This window comes from Cydia amplana, chromosome 4 (assembly GCF_948474715.1).
Source record: "Cydia amplana chromosome 4, ilCydAmpl1.1, whole genome shotgun sequence".
Taxonomy (NCBI): Eukaryota; Metazoa; Arthropoda; class Insecta; order Lepidoptera; family Tortricidae; genus Cydia; species Cydia amplana.
The window spans coordinates 474,024-493,935 of record NC_086072.1 but is presented as its reverse complement, the minus strand read 5'-3'; the positions used below and the strand labels follow the sequence as shown (position 1 = coordinate 493,935).

The following is a 19,912-nucleotide window of genomic DNA, read 5'->3' as shown; positions in this document are numbered from 1 at the left end:
AATATGATGGGTACACAGTGCACGGAAAGAACATGTCTAGTCAAATTTTTTCAAAAATAGATTTTAATCTCAAAATTTAGAGCTCTCATTGAACTATTTGTTACAGCTTCTGTTACCTCTGTAATTATAAATATAACTCAAATATAAAACAAAAAAAATCTCACTTTTAAAACACACACACACACGAAAATTATATCGTTAATTATGCACACCACCGCTCCTCTCAAACCCCGATAACTCAAAATGTTGTCAGAATGACTAGACATATTCTTTCCGTGTACCCTTCATATGTGGTTGTGTTTATCACCAAAGAGCTAATATTAACGAAACAAACAAATTACTCGTATCCGATTCTGTAAAATACTTACTCCATGTCTAGGTTTACTTAAAAAACAAGGGAAAGGTTTTTAAACTACCGCAGACGCGCACATACCTACACTACGCTTAGCAAGAGTAATTTGACATTATTCGTGTATTTGGGTCAATCAAACTATTTCTTGTTGTTATTCTGTCCTATCAGCGAGGAGACAATAGTAGCATAGATTGTCAGAAGAACTGCTGTACCATGTTCTACTAACATGCTCAGTAGATGTCCCATAATGGAAAGGTCTTATATCTATGATAAAATACAAGTTTGGTTCATTTAAATACGAAAAACCTAGAATTTTAATAGTGACTCAGGAGACCGTAACCATAGTAATGTGTGACAAGAAAAAGTTGATTAACCCATTTATTGATGATGTATGTCTCTACACAAGAAATATGTAATACAAGCAATCATCCGCACCTTTACCAATAGGGAAATATTACGCGAAAGTCTGCGTAGGGGGCGCCACTCCCACAATAAGTCACAATTTAAGGGTCTACCGCAAACGAGAGAGTCAAAATTTTGTTATCTAACCTCTCTATCACTCTTGCATATTCGAGCGATAAAGAGGCAGATTGAGTTTCGATTTCCTGTTTACCGGTAGACCCTTTGTAAACAAACCGCCTTGACGTATCAATGTCATATTTGATTGTCTGTGAAAACTTGCCAAAAAACAGTTTAAGGTACAGTATAAGTATAAGTTACTCTATGCCCTCTATGGTATATTTAAGTCGGTAGTGCTGCACTCTGGCGGCAAAATATTGCAGTAAGGTGGACTTTATGTTTGCTGCACTCCACCGGGTCCAGGTTATAATGTTTGGCATTGAAATATTATAACTTTGATGACATCATTGTAACAACCTCTCAAGAAGAGACCGTAATTTTATTAGACTAGAGTCCTGCGTATGAAGCCGATTGTCCTGGCTTCGAATCCGGGTTAAGGACATTTATTCGGGTGATAAACACGAACATTTTAGTTTCTTACGGGTGTTTTTTTTTTAAGTATTTAAGTACCTATCTATGTACAAATAAATATTATATTTATCCTCACAGCTCACTCTGAATTTTAGAAAATTTGTCTAAGAATTTCCTTTAATATCTATTAATTATTTCGTTGTATCTCTCGCTTCTGCCGCCTCCATTCTCGAAACATCTCAATGGCCCAGGCCGTGGTGGACGCAGTGAAGATCGCGATAAGGATCCAGAACATGATGGTGTAGTTGTTTGTTGCGTCGCGAATGGCGCCTGTGGGACACAAGTATAATAGATTTAGTATTTTAAGAGGTGAACCGTAAGGATTACGTCACTTGCACTGTCTGATTGCAGCTAACGCCCTGGACCTCTAAGCTACCCCGTCACGGCGGTACCCATCCCAATTTCTCGAGATATGCAATTTTAAGCTGGGTGAAGTGTGGACCCAGCTTTAAGTAGAGAGAATAGGCGTCTTTGACCAAGCAGCGAGCAGTACGCGCTTGCGGAGTCTATACTATCCATTACGGGATTACGTTGTAGCGAGATAGGTGTTGCTGCCATGTACGACTTTGGAAACAAATGAAACTATTTAGTGTTTTTTATGTTAGTAGTCACACAACTATGTGTAAATATATCGCCTACAAAAAAGTGACTATGACTAAGCCCTCCAGTGGTCTTGAGGTCGGTTTCGAACCACAACATAAGTTGTATTGAGTTTAGAACTAATCCAATATCAATATATTTATTTCATTAATTACCTATAATGGGCCCACAGCTGATACTGGCAACTCCATAAATGGCCATACTCAGGCCGAAGGCCGAGGGAAACTGTTCTGGCCTGACATAGTCGGCCACCACCAATGCATACATTACTATGATGATGCAACGTGAGATGCCCATCACGCCGAGGATTATCAGGACACTGGAGTAATCAGAAATCCATAGCATGGCTGAAAAATATTTTTTTAAGGTGCTGTCAATCACAATGAAATCATCAAGATGAACAACTCTGGCTAACGTGGGACTCGAACTCACATCTTTGGATTACCTGGTCCAATTTTACCGGTCGAACCGGCAATCCAAAGATGTGGGTTCGAGTTCCACGCCGTTAAGAGTGTTTCTATTAGTTCTTATAACCTCACCAATTCTTGTTGCCGTAGCAATTATCAATCCAACTAAATATATGAAGCGGTTGCTCAGCAGCTTGAGCCATTTACTGAAGGTCATCAGAAATACTCTGGTCGCCAGGTCCCCGAAGGCGATTACAGCAAAACACCATTTTACTTGATTCTGGAACACCAGACAAAGAAGTTTGACACTGACATATTCGCTAGCGTAATACGTGACATACTTTCTATGCGAGACCTCGGACTCGAATATTAGTTCAGGATGGCCTAAAAATACGTTGACAACGTTTTTTCTAATTATTTTATTAAGTACTTACGTAACTAATAGTACAAAATAAAATTAAAATTAAAACTACACTCTTTTTAAGCAACAAAAATTAATCGTCTTCAAATTAGCCTCCTTTCGCTTTGATACACAAACGCAAACGTTTTATTAAAATTTTCAATGAAATGCCGCAGCTCCTTCAAGGATTTTTTTCCCATTCTTTGGTAACTGTTGCTTTTAGAGCGTTTACACTTTTGTGTTTAGTAGCACATGCCCTTGTGTCTAAGATTTACCACACACTATAATCCATTGGATTGAGACCAGGCGAGTAGGGTGGCCACACTCTTTTGAACTAATGAATCCGGAAAAATTAGCAGTGGTGCAAAGATAATTTTGCCGGATTCATAAGTTCAAAAGTAAGTTACGCAGACGTTAGCAAATAGGTATGTCAGTTTGACACTTCTAAGAGCCACTTTGCACCATTCAGGGTTAACCACTAACTCGGAGCTCGGAGTTAACCGTGAACACAGGGTTAAATTATACTGGCAACTCCTTGTTCAACCAGGTTAACCCCGAACTCTGGATGGCGCAAGTGGCCCGAAGGCAGGCGTGGTAAGTATACTGGACTATTTATAGGTAGGTGTACCTATAGTTGGTCAGTTTTACGGTACTCACGTCGTTCCAATTTAAAGTATATAAAGCTTGCGCCAGATTGAACATGAACATGATGTCAGCGAACATGGCGGCCGGGGCACCGAGGCAGCAGCTAGTCGGTCCGTACTGTTTTATCAACTCCCAGTCAAAAATACGTGCAACCGCGCTGTAAGGAAATAAATTAAGATATTTATTTTTATTTTTTTGTTTTTGGGTTATTCTATTTTTTTATGACCATTTTTTATCCTCCGACGGTGGTAAGCAAGCATACGGCCCGCCTGATGGTAAGCAGTATCCGTAGCTTATGGACGCTTGCAACTCCAGAGGTGTTGCATGCGCATTGCCGAGCCTAACACTCCGCACCCTCGTTGAGCTCTAGCACCGGCAGGAACACTATGAGTAGGGTCTAGTGTTAGGTATTTGGAGCGGTTTTCTATAAGGTGGAGTAGTATCGCCCCAGTTGGGCTCTGCTCTAGATCTGTTCTATGCCCTACCACACAAAGCGAGATGACATTCACAGTGCCCATTGGACGTAGTTTAAGGACATAACCGGGTCCTGGTACTCTTTTCTTCAATGAACGTACCTACTGCGTGCATTGTCGACGTTTTCACCTGATTGAGATGGTTTATCTTCATCCTTCTCCAACAATGTCATATACTCTGAAAAAAGTAATATAGGTAGTCTTCAGACCATAATTTTACTCAAGTTACTTTCGTACTTTTTGAAATAACCAAGTTACAAAAGATTGATAGTTTTTTTTAACCCATAGCCATATTTTTGAAGGAATTCATAAATCATACTGAGTATATTTTACTATGGGACCAATAAGTATCAAAGATTTTGGTAAAGAGTTGACACTGGTAAGGCTAAGCGTATACTGAGACGCAGGCGACGCAGTTCACGCAGCGCAGCGCAGAGCGAATTTCGTAAAGTATAGAATATGTATGGCACTATATTCACAATATTTGCATGGTTTTATAACATACATTGTGCCTAAATGATAAATAAGTTCGCTTTTTTCGTTTTCTTCTTTTCGCTCTCCTGTAAACCAATGTAAGTGATGTATGGCACAAACGTATTCTCATCCGTCGAAGTACGTACCGGAATCCGTGATTTCGACCCTCTTCATGTGCCAGGCCACGGGCTGCAGCAGCATGGCGGCGATGTAGCTCTGCATGCCGACGGCCGATATCACGATGAGCGTGCTCTGGTACCCGTACTCGGCCATGGTCCACGACACAATCATCGGCGCCACCATTACTGCGGCGGCTGCGAACAAAGTTTTTGTATCAGGGGTTGGTCTCGGACTGTCTAGAACACAAAATGACTAGTGTAATATTTTGCCTATATCCCTTTTAGTCTACATCGCAAACGGTCTAGAACACAAAATGACTACAATTATTTAGACCTTTATTTACCTACATTTCGTCGGTTTATCTTTACGTTAGCGATGTCGACGGAGCCCCGCTGCCGCGGGGCTCCTATTTCTATGCTGTTTGGCCTTCGGCCATTTGAAGATACCTAACGAACCTACCCTACCTATATGTGGTCATTTTGTGTTCTAGACCGTTTGCGATGTAGACTAAAAGAGATATAGGCAAAATATTACACTAGTCATTTTGTGTTCTAGACAGTCCGAGATCAAAGCTCATATAGGAGGCAAACGACGGCTGATTGGTGATGAAGTTGTCTTTCTTAGGCAACTAATACTCATCGAGACAATTCTAACAACCACAAATCAAGACCGTTCATACATTTGCAGGCGTATTCTAATTTTAGCTATTCGATCTGTTTCCGATATAATTCTGATCTGTCAGTGTAGTAACATTTCTTCGACCAAAAACGTCTCTTTTGACACTGACAGATCGAATAACTATAAAATTCGAATATGCCTATTGGTCGAGCATAATGTATACATGGCCTTGATTTTCCGCTCACCGCGCCGCGCGCCGCTTGCGTCTGGGCCACGGCTTTATAATAGTAGTAGTAAACACTTTATTGCACAAAACAAGTACATAACACAGAGATCATCCAGTAAATGTGTACAAAGGCGAACTTATCCCGTTAAGGGATCTCTTCCAGCAACAAAACAGCAGCAGCAGCAAATTTGTTATAATAAACTAATCGTGATTCTTACCTGCCACACTTTGCACAATGCCGGTGGATAGCAAGCGCTTGTCGACAAAATAGTCGTTTATACACGTACATGACACGGTATAAAGTAAGCCTATACCAACAACCTGAAAAAGGAATAATCATCTTAAATAAATATTCGCGCCAATAAGTGGGCATAGCAATACGTAGAATTCGCGCGCGCCGATCTATGCGAGCGATCATTATTATTTTGTTAATCAAGACACTTTAAATTTTTGAATACATAGGTATGTTCAAAATCTAGTAAATTGGAACCTGTAAGAGTCCTTGACAGAAAATAAAAAGCGCCTGCGTGTTGACGAACACGGTCCCGAACATTCCCGAGTTGTAAAATGTAGCGCCTACGAAAGCCAGCTTACGTCTGCTCATCATTTTCAGGAGCGGGCCTGTCAGGAAACCTGAAATCCATAATAAACTGTAAAGATAAAGATAAAAGATAGTTTATTCAAGTAGGCATAATTACAATGCGCTTATGAACGTCAAATAAAGCTAGGTAGACCGGCTCCAACCCTACACCTCTGCCCCGAGAAGATTTAAATCCCCCCTCAATTGGAGGTTGTTGTAGGTTTACCGCTTAAGACGAAATTCCCGTGCGAAATCGCCTTTTCATACAAACGTAGTCCTCATTTTCCCCTCTGGATATTAATATTTTTGAAAATATTTTGTTGTATATCGACAACAGCCTACGTTTTTTTCGACGAGTGATCCTATAAGGCTTCCGTTTTTTCCTTCTCAGGTACGGAACCCTAAACACTAACAAAATACAGACGTATGGTCTGGTACTTAGTCGATGCAGAGTTAGTTTAATACGAGCTCTTGTTTTTTTTTTCAAATGAGTTGTATTAAGTACTAACCGGAGAGCGCCATGCTCACCGCCCGGATCCCCGTCAGCACGCTGATGCCGGTCGTGCCCATGTCAAGCTTGGTGAAGAAATCGTTGTAAATTATTCCGAAACATACGTAAAACATTGTCGATGAAACCTGAAACATTATTTATTTATTTTACTTTAAAAGTTGCCTCTATTGTTAAGTGTTCAGATATTTGTGAGCAACTTGGCCGCTCCTATACAATGGGTCTCTATTTGTTTCCCAAAAAGTTTTAAGTCATAATGTACCTATAGTTTGCCCGCATTTTCGTTAGTCATAATTTATTAGGTTCAAAAAAACAAACCTAACCTAACCTAATCTCTATAACCTTACAAAAATCCTGAAAAGTTAACGGTTTCTGTTTTATGATTAATGATAATATGAAAAACAATACATTATGACTTAAAACTTTATGGGAAACAAAGGGAGGGTCCTCTGATAACGACTGTGCCAATAAACCTTGCGTGTTCTTGCAAATAAACCTTTATATTCTATTCTAAAGGGGCCCACTGATTACCAGTCCGCCGGGCGATATCGGCCTGTCAGTTAGAACAAAATAAAGTTGACAGTTCCGAACAACTGATAGGCCGATATCGTCCGGCGGACTGGTAATCAGTAGGCCCCTTAACTATTCGATAAACCGGGAAGTAGGTATTTATAAAGATATTAAAAGGCAAAAGACAAATTAAAATCTGTTAGAAGTCGGTTAAAAAATATGTAAAAAAAGAAAACGCTCTGCACTTACCAAGCTCACAGAAGCCGCCACCAAAATCCAATAACCATATCCACCATCCGGAGGCACTTTTTTATATCTTTTCTTTCTTGCTTCGTGGACCGCCATGACACTACTTCTTTAATACAGGTTCTTCAATTTAAGAATCTCAATAGCAAAGAGTTTAAAGTAGTAATAATAGGTATTGTAGCTGTTCTATGAATTTAAATCTTTAGACACGTAAGGCGATAAAGCGGAACTTAAGTCTTTTGAACGGAAGCTTTCTTATGGGTATAAACCAAAGAGTTTAACAGATAAGGCTCTTAGCTAGAAAAGTCACCTAAGTTAATCTTTATTGTACACCCGACAATCAATGACAGAGTCAAAACATTATCCGCACTTCTGCCGTCGCAAATGAAACCATCACTTACACCGAACGCACAGAGAATATCACTTTAAACACATTACGATAATTTGGTAAATTTCATATCATTTGACCGAAAAGGTTATCTATAGAATCCGGTAAATGCAGTTTCTTTAACAAAACTTGTTACTAGACACTTTTAATGAGTAATAACAGTAGGTACTACTCGTAAGCTATAGGTACCTATGTTTAATAATATGATATGAAGAGATATCTCATCAACATCAACTACATCCTAGCGTCGTTAACGTCTCGTCCCAACTACGAAGGATCCACTGCTGCTTACTACGTAGTAGTGTGTGACGAACTAGAATCAATTATTTATTATTATTTATTTACTGTAATCAATAGATTGAACTTTTTTAATTAATTAATACCTATAATTAACTCAGAGATGGAAACTGGTAATTGTCGGGGACTAAATATGATAGGGGAGACCGAGGGGTTTTGAAAAAGAGGTGAGTTGAAATTTTGAAAAGTTTTCAGATCCAATTAACATTTTTTGAGATTGCATTACCTTCCACGGTATACGCCCCTCAGTATACGTCCTTGAGGCCGATTCTCATTTGGCAATTTGTTATGATTTTGTTACGACCGTGACGATCGTCTTGGTGATTGGCGAGCGTCTTGCGCACGATTTTCACTTAATTTCGCATACTTAATATTTAATATATATTTATTATATAATAAATATTTCTTCTTTTCACGATCCACACGGCACAAGCTACTCGACGTTGCATTTTAGAAGTTAATCCTCATAGAACGATTGCCTTTAGCGGTTGTTTCCGTTATCTTGCGACCAAATGCTGGAATGATATCCCTCCGCCTTTAAAAGAGCTTAAATCCAAAAAAACATTTTTTTTTTCAGGGCTTTCACAGTCACACAGTACACATGTACCAATTTACCTACTATTTATGTATTTTATCTATAGAATAATCACACGACATGCACATATAATAACACTTACCTACACTATACGATTTCCGACTTACGTAAATACATCGTAAAAAATTATATTCTCTGTTGTGACCTGGGTTCCGGCAGAGAATCAGTGCTTTGCCAGAAAGAGCTAAAAAGCGTATCGCTGAGCCGTGACCTTGCTATTTTCTTTGTAATTTAATTGTCTTTGTTAGCGTAATAGCTGTTTTTAGAGTTCCGTACCCAAAGGGTAAAAAACGGGACCCTATTACTAAGACTTCGCTGTCCGTCCGTCCGTCCGTCCGTCTGTCACCAGGCTGTATCTCATGAACCGCGATAGCTAGACAGTTGAAATTTTCACAAATGATGTGCCGCTATAACAACAAATACTAAAAATAAAATAAAATAAATATTTAAGGGGGGCTCCCCAACAAACACGATTTTTTTGCTCTATTTTTTGTTGATGGTGCGGAACCCTCCGTGCGCGAGTCCGACTCGCACTTGACCGTTTTTTTTGTTGGTTATGGTGTTTGTAAATTTATATTGTGTGTTTTTGCAGCTGTCAAATAAATGATTCTAATAACGATCTTCTAGTGATTGCATTTATTTTTTATTATGTAATATTTTGTGTCATTTCTTACGAGAAATAAATAAATCTAATCTTACAGTCGATCATCGATCAAAAGCATGTTCCGAATGCATTCTATGCATTTTTCGCGTCAGTTGGTATAATATTATGCGACAGCCGACTACCAAGTACAGTCAGCATCAAAAATAGTGGTTGAAACATACTTATCTGCTATCCTTGAATACTTTTCCAAATAAAGATAGATACCTACAGTTCGCATTCAAAAATATCAGTTGCAATCTAAATGCCCTATAATATACAGATACATATCTTTCATTTGGTAAGCTGTTAGAGAACAGAAGATACGCGTAGCCTGATCCGCTACTCTGATGCTGACTGTACCAGTACAATACAGTCCGCAATATTAGCGGATAACTCACACTCCAGGAGGCCAATTTGAATTTATATTTTCATACAAGTACGTAAGTAAGGGTTAAGTAGATACCTAAGTTTAAGTTACAAATACAAATCGTTTATTTACCAAACATTACATATATCAACTACCTAGCTTGCATAAACATAAAGGAGCCTCGTCTGCCAACAAACAACCCTGTGGTTTGGCAGAAGAATATATGTAATTAGTTGTAGGTAAGTAATATTTGTGAATATAAACGTTTTTTTTATATTTCTAAATGATGTCATTTTGTTATGGATATGATCTGTTAGCTATGACAAGCGACATTTCATCATCCAGAAATGTCACTATATTGACAGCTGACTCATACCTTCTCAGATCATATCTATAGGTATGAATTTTACAAGTTGTGACCCTTGCAGACTTGACAGTTCGCGTTAAAAATATCAGCCACAGTGTAATTGCTTTACATCTAGAAATAACTATACTCTTTTTATTTAAACCATAATTCATCTACAAATTGATAGTGACTGTACCGGCCGGCGGTCGATCCGCTTTGAAGTAAACAAGTGAAGATCATAATTATGGCATATAGTCTAGCTACCGCATTTATGATTGATTGAGTTATTGACTAATTAACTTTACCGTATTGTATTAATTTATTAGTCCTTTATAAATAGGACATTCCTCGATAGATTAAGATTTTCTATCTCAAAACAGTTAGTAGTCTATTGAAACGGCCAAGCAAGCCAGGCCAAGCAAACGGCAAACCCAAAAGGGATGTTTAGTAATATCAGCCAAGCCTTAAGGCTTGGCTACTGATATCTGATAACTTTTTTACAGTAAAACCTAGCAAATCTTCGCAGTCAATTTTACATCCCACATAGGTAATTTTTTTAAGGCCACAATTTCTCACCCGTTTCTATAGTGACTGCCAATTTTCCTTATTTTAGTAGGTATTTATTATCTATTAAAAAACCGGCCAAGTGCGAGTCGGACTCGCGTTCCAAGGGTTCCGAACATGTCCGGCTCACGCTTAACTGCACTTTTCTTAATAGGTTTTCCTGTCATCTATAGGTAAAGAACTATTTTGTGTATTATTTTCAAAATGTTAGACCCAGTAGTTTCGGAGATAAAGGGGGGGGGGGATGGTCGGACAGACAGACAGATGCACGAGTGATTATATAAGGGTTCCGTATTTTTCGTTTGAGTACGGAACCCTAACAATACTTGAGCCTGAACACCTATAACTGATGGCGACTGCACTTCAAAGCCGTCGCACGCCGCGCCAGAGCATACTTGTACTTACTATTACTTTTCGTTAACTCACTCACCCGCTCCTTGCAACCGCGCCATCTATCGGACGTCCTAACACTGTAGCTAGAAAACGTATGGTACTCTTGAAACCGACACCTATAAATCTTCGTTAACTTTATTGCATGCATATGTCTCAATAGTCAAAGAATTACTGTGACCATCAAGCAGCAGGGCTACCGTAAAATTGTTCGTCTTTGTCACAGATTGCTCACAAATGGAGCACGCATGACGCCTCACAGACAGATTCGAATGTACAGTTCAGCTGCAGAGAGAGGTGACTCCCCACCTGCATAGATATTTGTTTACACGGGGGGGTCACCTCTCTCTGCAGCTACACACTCTCTCTCTCTGCAGGTACACTGATATCAGAATGTTATCTGAATGATATAAATTAATCGTGCATCTCTCTCTCGCCGGTAAATGTACGGGCAAGTACGAGCGAAATATACTGTATCGAATGACATCATTTTATCATTGTGTCATGCATGTGTAAATTCTAACTTGCGGGGAAAAAGTGAGGCTATCAGTCGTACGTTCGTACGTTCACCTGTCATTCGTTTACATGTCAATGCTGTCATTCGCGCGGGCGTCTCACTCGTAATACATGTACGGACAAGTCAGAGTGAAATGCGACGACCGACAGCTAACTGATATACTGCCTACTACTTGTTTTGTGCAATAAAGTGTTTACTACTACTACTACTGCCCGATGCGAACTTTAAGATGCGTCAATTATTAGATCTAGAAACAATATGGATTAGATGTGTCAGTGTCAAAAGTGTCGTTTTTGTTTGAAGAAACGTCGCTTTTGTCAATGACATATCTATTCCATATCGTTTCTAGATCTATTCTCGACATTAACTTATTTTTAATGAAATAAATAAATTAACAGGTAAATGTACATTCATCAATAAATCAACTAACTTAACTAAATAAAACTAAATTAAAACTAAAAACTAATACTATACTAGATCTATTAATTGACGTATCTTAAAGTTCGAATGGGGCCGATAATTCCAATATTATTCAAGTATCGGTTTGATGTCAGGTGCATATTCGAATTGGCCCGTATCGTTTTATAAAGGGTCTAACTTGAGTCGTCTTCGTATTGTCCATTAAGTGTTGCGAAGTGTGGACCGTGTGTTAGATCGATCGCACGTAAAATTGTCCGACTCGAGCACGCTCTGGGGATCTCGGGGTAAATTGAGACGAAATCGTTTCTCACTTGACCGAACATAACGAACGACTCTCGTCTATTGGTTTCTTAATGATTTGTGAACTGTTTATATGGGGATCTTACTTAAAAGCTGAAAAGCGGCTACTCGAAGGGATTTAAGAAATATTTTTGTATGATTTCAAGCTAACATGGAGGCCACTTTGAACGTAGAATTTGACATCAAAACGACATCTAAATATGATGTAATTTGGTTATTATTAGCTCGTGCATTCCGCTCGTACTAGTTCGTACATGTATTGAGAGTTCGTACATGAGTTATCGGTTATTTTATCTTCCACGCTTGACCGTTCCCGCGGGGTTAGCGGCACCATAGAGAAAAAAATACATAGAGTGCTCACTCCATACATCAGTTTTAGTACCAAAAAGACTATTAGCATCTAGTATCGAGTAGCGGAACTAACAGTACTGCTACTTGACAATAGATGTAGCATCGACCGGAAAGTCTTATGCTGTTGAGATAAGAATTTCCGGTCAGTGCTACATCTATTGTCAAGTAGCACTACTGATAGTTCCGCTACTCGATGCTAGATGTAGACACTGAAATTAATAGTTTTTCTCTATGGCGGCACCAAGAAGAGAATTAACATGAAGATAAATTTACTGATGGTGATGAAACGACACAAGATTCTATCAAAATGAGACGAACCCCATATCAAATTGTCAAAACACAATCGGCCTCCCCGGACTACATTCATAATGCAGAGGGTTCAGTACAAGTCCTTGAAACAATTCATGGCAACTTTAAAGAGATAAGGGTCCTACTTAATCGTGAACCCGAGGTATCTTTATTCTACTTACCTATTACTATACAAACTGAAAACAAGGAAAATATCTGAATATATTTTCAACCCACGACCCCGGTACAGCGCATCGGGGATTCGTAATAATCGTGATCTTAGAAGTAGGTCACCGAGCTCAAACAATAATTATGATTTCGATTATTAACGTTTACCTCGTATGCATACATACGTGGCGGTGTAAATGTATTTTCTACATTATTTGCTATACCGAGAGAGAGGTACCGTTGTATTGTTATTCCAAGATTGAAAATAACCTCAGTTCTGATTTAAAACATAATTTATGTCTGAGTGTTACGGCATTTTTAGTATTTTATATAATTGTAAAATAAGCGCTGGTGGCCTAGCAGTAAGAGCGTGCGACTTGCAATCCTGAGGTCGTGGGTTCAAACCCCGGCTCGTACCAATGAATTTTTCGGAAGTTATATACAAAATATCAATTTTGATATTTACCAGTCGCTTTTCGGTGAAGGAAAACATCGTGAGGAAACCGGACTAATCCCAATAAGGGCCCAGTTGGGTTGGAAGATCATCATGGCAGTCGCTTTCGTAAAAACCAGTGCCCACGCCAATTCCTGGGATTAGTTGTCAAGTGGACCCCAGGCTCCCATGACACGTGGTAAAAATGCCGGGACAACGCGAGGAAGATGATGATATAATTGTAAAATACATTTCTGACGAGTGTATACTGTATGTTCCGAAAATCGTTATTTCCTAATTGCAGTTAATACCATTCGCATTATTTCTCACTTTATATTTTTCTCGTAATCTTCCTTTCCCTATAGCAACTTTAGTCATTCGCATATTTTTCCATTCTATTTTTTTTTGAAAAACTTATTTTCCCGGTATGTTTTGTAACCATTCGCATTGTTTTCCAACTTAAATAGACGGAGCCCCGCTTCGCGGGGCTCCTATTTCTGGGCGGTTTGCCCTTCGGGCATCTGAAGCTACCTAACGAACCTAAGCGTATTTTGTAACCGTCTAGTTAAGTTGCAAAGGAAATGTTTTTTGAAAAGAAACAGTCCGACGAATTCCAGATTTGATGGACACCCCAGCGTTTTTCATAGTTTGTTGTTGTTATGTCAGGCAGAAAATAAGCTACTAATAAATACATAGAATGGGTAAATATGAAAACGGTTCAAAAACATATCGAGAAAATAAGCTACTAATAAATACATAGAATGGGTAAATATGAGAATGATTATAATTGCTATTGATAAATGAAGCTTACGAGAAAAATAAAAAGTGGAAAAAAATGAGAATGGTATTAACTGCCATTTAGGAAACTACAGTATACACTCACTTTCCAATACCTAGCTTAAAATAGTGAAAACAGCCAACTCGATGTATTTTCAGATTACCGCCTCATAAATATAGCTTTTGTGCTTAACGTTTGCGAAGGGTACGTTGCGAAAACAATTTTCCGACGTTAAACCCGGCGGCCGGTTATAATTCCCGCTGTCGGTGCCGACTAAATAAATACAAGCTATTGGAAATTTTACATCGAAGGATTACGTTTCATTCAATTTGTTGGAGGAACTGTTTTTTGATAATCTTCACTCGCTTCGTACTACAATGCATTAATTGTATTTATATTTTCATAAGCTGTTACTCATTAGATTTAGATTTAGAAAACATAATTATACTTTTTGAAACTCTTTTCTACTTAAGGTAGTCAGGAAAACTTTCTACTCCAAGCACTGAAAGTTGTTTTTATATGGGAGGCATTTTTTCTCTAAAAAAGTCAAATTCACCAAAACACCTGAAAACTATTGGAATACAATTAGAAAAATGTTAGCTTGTGTTTGTAATTTTATTATGTAGTATCAAACCACAAATTATAAAAAAAAGTTCAAAAGATTTACTATATCATGCGTGGCCGGGCTTTATCGTGAAAGTACAGTCTTTATTTCCGGTTATACATATATGTATACCATTCCATTTTCTTCAAGTGCATAAGTTCCTAGTAGGTATAAATGGTACTAAGTAGTTTCCAAATACGAGTCCACTTACCACTAAACTAATGACTATTGTAAGAAACTTTATACTTTAAGCGAAACCCTCCAAGTACCAAAACTTGGAAGCGTATAATTTATCTTGAACAAATATAGGTTCTCAAACAGTTCGTAGAATCGAAAGCGATTTATCAAATTCTAATAATTAAAATTTTCTGACATTTCTCTCGGGCTGAGTTTTGTTTTTGTTATAATTAGGTAGTTTGGATTTTTGAATGTTTTCACAATTTCGATTCGGATTTAAACCTTCTTCCTGGTTAAAGATAGGTAAATACTTAATCTAAAATGTTATATTTCATATAGGTAATACTCCTACATCTACTCGTATCTTTATAAAATTATCTCGTATTGTTTTCTTCTTATTTTCAGTACAAATGTTTAATGAATTTATTTTCCTACGCGTACTTGTTTTGAGCAGATTGAGAGTCCCTTAGGCTTATTCTAATTATCATAAGAGTACTTATAACCCCTCTGGTGTTGCGTGTGTCCATGGGCAACGGTGATCGCTTACCATCAGGCGATTCGTCTGCTTGTTTGCCCTCTATGCCCTCATAAAAACGTACTTAACACTTAACTTAAAAGGAGATTCTCGCATAAAGATATATTATATTAAAAACTTGTAAAAAAAAAGAGTAATTAGAGGAATTTATTTTAAAATGGTGATATGGAATGGTATCATAAGAAATTAATGCATAAAACTGAACAAAGCATTTTTTTTTCAATGTTTAGCCATTTATCATTTAAGAATTATTTCATTGCAAAAAGGATGCAAACTATAATTTAAAATAGCAAAGTGAGTGTAATACGCGATAAAATCAGTTTTCATAGTTTTATTTCATTAGTTTTATATTCAGCTAGGGTTGCACAGTACGGTACGTTATGAATTTTCATGAGAACCTCACGCGATCTACTGTCTTAAACTGGGTTTAACTTTTAAGCTCAAGACGCGAGTCTCCATTTCACTGTTAGAGCTTTAACGTAAGTACTCCGCTAGTAAGAGAAGTAACTTAATTAAAACAATATGAGACAATACGGCATCATCTAGGTATTTTTTAAAGTATGTTGCAGCGATGGATTTGATTGTAAGTCGTATTTCCCTATCTACTTAATTTTATGTAGGTAGGTATTTAATTGTACCCTGGAAAATAAGATACTTATTTCATACTTAAGATGGAAATGCAGTAAGGCTTGTATTTTGTATTAGGTATTGGAAACATTTATACCTTTCACATTACACGCATCTGATAAATGAAATCGATAAAATTGCGTAACAAGTTCAAAAGCATGCTATTATAACTAGTAGATAATCGATACTTAGAAATTAAACAATAGTATTTAGGTACGTTCAAGTACTTTGACGTAAAACGCAATAGTGAGTGTGAAGTACTAGACATAGATAGTCTTTATTTACCTACTCGAATTATTTGTGTTGGAATGTAACTTGATACTTAGTATACTCACAGAAAGTTAGATCTAACAACATAAAACTAAACTTTGAATTCATATCCGTATGAATCAATAATAGATTTTCGATCTGACAAGCAAATATAAAATTCTTATTTAAAATGTTACTGAATAATTTAGGTACCTGTCTTCCAGTAAACATACTACTTAATAAGATAGTAACTAAAGAAATTTGTTGAAATGCAATGCATTATCTTATTTAGACTTATTAGGTCAGTTAAAATCTAGGTAAGAATAGATTAAGAGTTTTTAGTAATCTTTCTCAAATCGTTTCAAGAAATAAACAGCTTTTTTATAACACAATTCCTAATCCAAGTACTTAAGGAATGAAACAGATTATTTTATGATTTTTGTTTGTTGTCTATTTCAGTTTACAATTCCTAACGGTAACCAAAATGTTTCAGTGTTATTAATTTTAAAATGAAATGTTGCGGGTTTGAATCCTTACTCGCATCTGTTTCTTTCTGACTCTCGAGTATTAAATATTTCATTACTTAATGTACCTATATAATATTCTGAAATCTCGAGTAATAGAGAGGTTAGCTACTTACCATAAAATATTATGCTGACATAATAAAGTTTTATTTCACAAAACAAAAAGGTATTAAAGCTTCAGGAGAAAGTTTAACTTCTTGACTTGGAGTTATCTTCAGTCTTGGGTAACATTTTGCGAATATCCGAAGCGTGAACTATAAAAAACTTCACGCTGTGCTACTTATTTATTGAGTTTTATAGCCTGCCAAAGAAATAAACGCACGAACATAACGTAAAATTACGCGGTCAACATTAGGTACTTACCTTTTTGCTGATGTTAGCGAATAATATTTTATTAATTTCTTTATTATCATTGTTAAACTTTACCTACTTATATGACATTTTGTACAAGCGTGCCACTAATCAAAATACAAAGTATATCGTCGTGTAAATCGCAAAATTCAAACGGTTAAATGATTTCCTGAATTTTCCTCCCAAAGCTAGTCTGCGTCACTTCATTAAGTTATGACTTAAAATGATAAATGTTCGGTCTGAGGAAAAACATTTACATAACTCAAAACAGCATCTTATTACTTCAATTAGGTACCTATACCGGCTACCGGTCGATACGCATTCGAGATTGTACGTCATAAAATGATCTACATATATACGTATATGTAGGTAACTGGTAATTTAGAACGAGCCATTTCATTATTGGTCCAGACCACTAAAACCATCGCGTTCGAGATGGGACCGCATTAACAAAAACAGTAATTTGAACACTGATGGACGTCGGGCTGGAAAGACCGCATTTGTAATTCAAAGGTAAATCGATGATGTTTATTGATTTCTATGTTCTGGAGTTACAAGTCTACCAAGACGGTGTGAGTCAAATCAGCTTCTTTTTTTGAACTATCAAAACAATTACCCACTATTGTTCATTGCTTAATTTCATGAAAAAAATCATTTTAGATACAGTCAAAATCCCTAATCCTATAACTTCTCACAAATTAACAATGTAACTTTTTAATTTCGTCAGGTCTTATTTTAATATATTGATTATAATCATAACTCGTTAGCGTTAAATAAGTGTGAGTATTCTAAACGTACATCCATAAAGCATTGGCTGCGAAACTACGCCCCTCTGCCAAGTTTCTTGTCAACGCGAGTTTTAAAAGCATGTCAAAATGCATTACAAAGATTTATTACAGTAGTTCGTTAGCGATGTTACTTTTCCAACCAGATCAAGCTGGCACAGGGATTTTATTTGCTATCTTGGCCCCACGTTGGGCGCCAATATTAAAAATAAAAAACAGAAATCAGTTTAGGTACCTACGACAAAATAATTTACACTTAAAAATCTATTGTAGGGTCGTGGGTGCTATAATAAGTAATGTCCTCGTAAATATATATGGATAAGCATTTATATCCTACCTTAGTGAGTTGATGGCCTGAACACAGGCCGCCCTGCATTAATGCCACTTCTGCTAGGTAATGATGACAACCAGCAGATATGAATAAGTAGGTATTTCCATCTCGGGAAGAACGATCACTGGTATCTCTAATAGTGCTTACTAGTACCAGGCGTACAATACATGGCGTTATCTGCGTGATAAAATAAACGTCGCTTTTAATCACCGCACGATTGAAAAACAGGTATGCTGCCCTCCTAAGCCGAATAGCGCTATCTCAAAAACAAATGATTTTGAAAATGGAATTCTCAGTAATAGAAACTAAAGTATAAGTGAGCAATGAATTTTCTTTTGAGATAGCGCTCTTTGGCTTAGCAGGGCTACTGTAATTTTCACGCTGTCACGTAAACAAAAACGACTATCATCCGTATCCATAATACGCCTACGATGCTTACCAATAGTATAAATACGGAAGTAACTCTGGCTCTCTAATTATTACTATTTATTACCTCTTCACGCTTATACCGCTGCAGCTGGACGAATTTAGACAAAATTTGGTATGAAGATAATTTGAGGCCAAATACTTATACTTATATGTATATGCGTAGGTATATGTCATGTATGTATATGTGGTATATATTATGTATGTAGGTATTCGTATAGATTAGTGTAAATTAATTTATATTGTAATTTCATATTATGAAATAAATAAATCTAAATCTAATCTATATTTGATGATGGAGGTTTTCAAGTTAGCTGTCTTCATAAATTCATCCTCTCGTCCCGTGGTTGTAAATGCAGTCACAAAATTTAATCTCGAGCGCTCGTAAAGGCTGCCTCGTGAGATTGACGAGGCAGGAATATTGTTGTTTTAATAAGCCGCTCTTATGTAGGATACTAATGTATGTACTTGTGATTGAAGGCTAAAATATATGTGTATATGTTTGGCACTGTTTCCGTATCGATATTTTCAGACGTGACCGTACCTACCTATATAGATAAGATTAGAAATAGTTATTTGTTGTCAAAATAAAACTTAACCTACAAATACATCTTATTGCAATACATTTTAACACCAAAATGGATTGCCATCTGTGGACGTTTCATAATAATAATAATTCATAATTTATTGCATAATAATCATGTGGTACAAGACAGGTATTACATTAGGGTAAGTTCACACATGAACCCTGTTAGGGCACAGCAAATATTTCTTAAAACTAAACTATAACTAGTAGGTGCAGTGCAGGCACATGTGTAGGTACATAATTTAAAATAAACGCATTTTGGTACTTATGTTCAAGGCATAAGATTAAAAGCTAATATTTATTATTTTATACTTATGTTATTAAATTAATTACTTATCTGCCGAACTCCATTGCCAAAATTTTTAAAATCTGTATACTCCTTTTTTCGAGAGACATACTGTAGCGATTTTAAAATAATAATCTATATTGAAAATAAAGGTGTATTTAAGATAGCATAAACTTTTTTTATAAAATCGCTCCAGACCTGGATAATAACAGAGCAATTATGTTAATGCCCTAAATGCCCTTACATAAAAACGTTTATTTAAACATGCAACACGAAAGCTCGAAAAACACGCCATTTAGCTTTTTTCTAATCCAAATACCTACTGCACAAAATATTATTTTTCCTTTAGTTCAATGGATTGATGATGATGGATGAATATGATGGATGGAGTTGGATGGAGTTCAGTTTAGTGGTATGGTTGTTGGGAACTCCTGCTA

The 19,912-nt window shown here is 36.9% G+C and overlaps 3 protein-coding genes across 6 annotated transcripts in view; 1 reads left to right on the top strand and 2 right to left on the bottom strand.

The window, feature by feature from the left end:
• The window catches only part of LOC134663056 (solute carrier family 12 member 6), a 443,704-nt gene that overhangs the window by 200,345 nt on the left and 223,447 nt on the right, over positions 1-19,912 (top strand). The window lies entirely within an intron of this gene.
• On the bottom strand, positions 1,470-2,287 carry LOC134647435 (monocarboxylate transporter 6-like). Its single transcript, XM_063501783.1, has 2 exons — positions 2,098-2,287; positions 1,470-1,612 (listed from the first exon to the last, which is right to left on the bottom strand). The coding sequence occupies exons 1-2, from the start codon at positions 2,285-2,287 to the stop codon at positions 1,470-1,472; spliced, it is 333 nt and encodes a 110-aa protein (XP_063357853.1).
• On the bottom strand, positions 3,957-7,260 carry LOC134647695 (monocarboxylate transporter 13-like). Its single transcript, XM_063502050.1, has 6 exons — positions 7,153-7,260; positions 6,395-6,521; positions 5,796-5,938; positions 5,524-5,626; positions 4,488-4,655; positions 3,957-4,045 (listed from the first exon to the last, which is right to left on the bottom strand). Exons 1-6 carry the CDS (start codon positions 7,246-7,248, stop codon positions 3,957-3,959), a joined length of 726 nt encoding a protein of 241 aa, XP_063358120.1. The 5' UTR covers positions 7,249-7,260.

Excerpts from the sequence above, each read along its gene's own strand:
- LOC134647435 (XM_063501783.1), bottom strand. The coding sequence starts at position 2,287 with ATGCTATGGATTTCTGATTACTCCAGTGTCCTGATAATCCTCGGCGTG. Across the intron at positions 1,613-2,097 it reads CAGCTGTGGGCCCATTATAG|GCGCCATTCGCGACGCAACA; the intron begins GTAATTAATGAA and ends TGTGTCCCACAG.
- LOC134647695 (XM_063502050.1), bottom strand. The coding sequence starts at position 7,248 with ATGGCGGTCCACGAAGCAAGAAAGAAAAGATATAAAAAAGTGCCTCCG. Across the intron at positions 4,656-5,523 it reads CATTGTGCAAAGTGTGGCAG|CCGCCGCAGTAATGGTGGCG; the intron begins GTAAGAATCACG and ends CTTTGTTCGCAG. Across the intron at positions 4,046-4,487 it reads GGTCGAAATCACGGATTCCG|AGTATATGACATTGTTGGAG; the intron begins GTACGTACTTCG and ends TACTTTTTTCAG.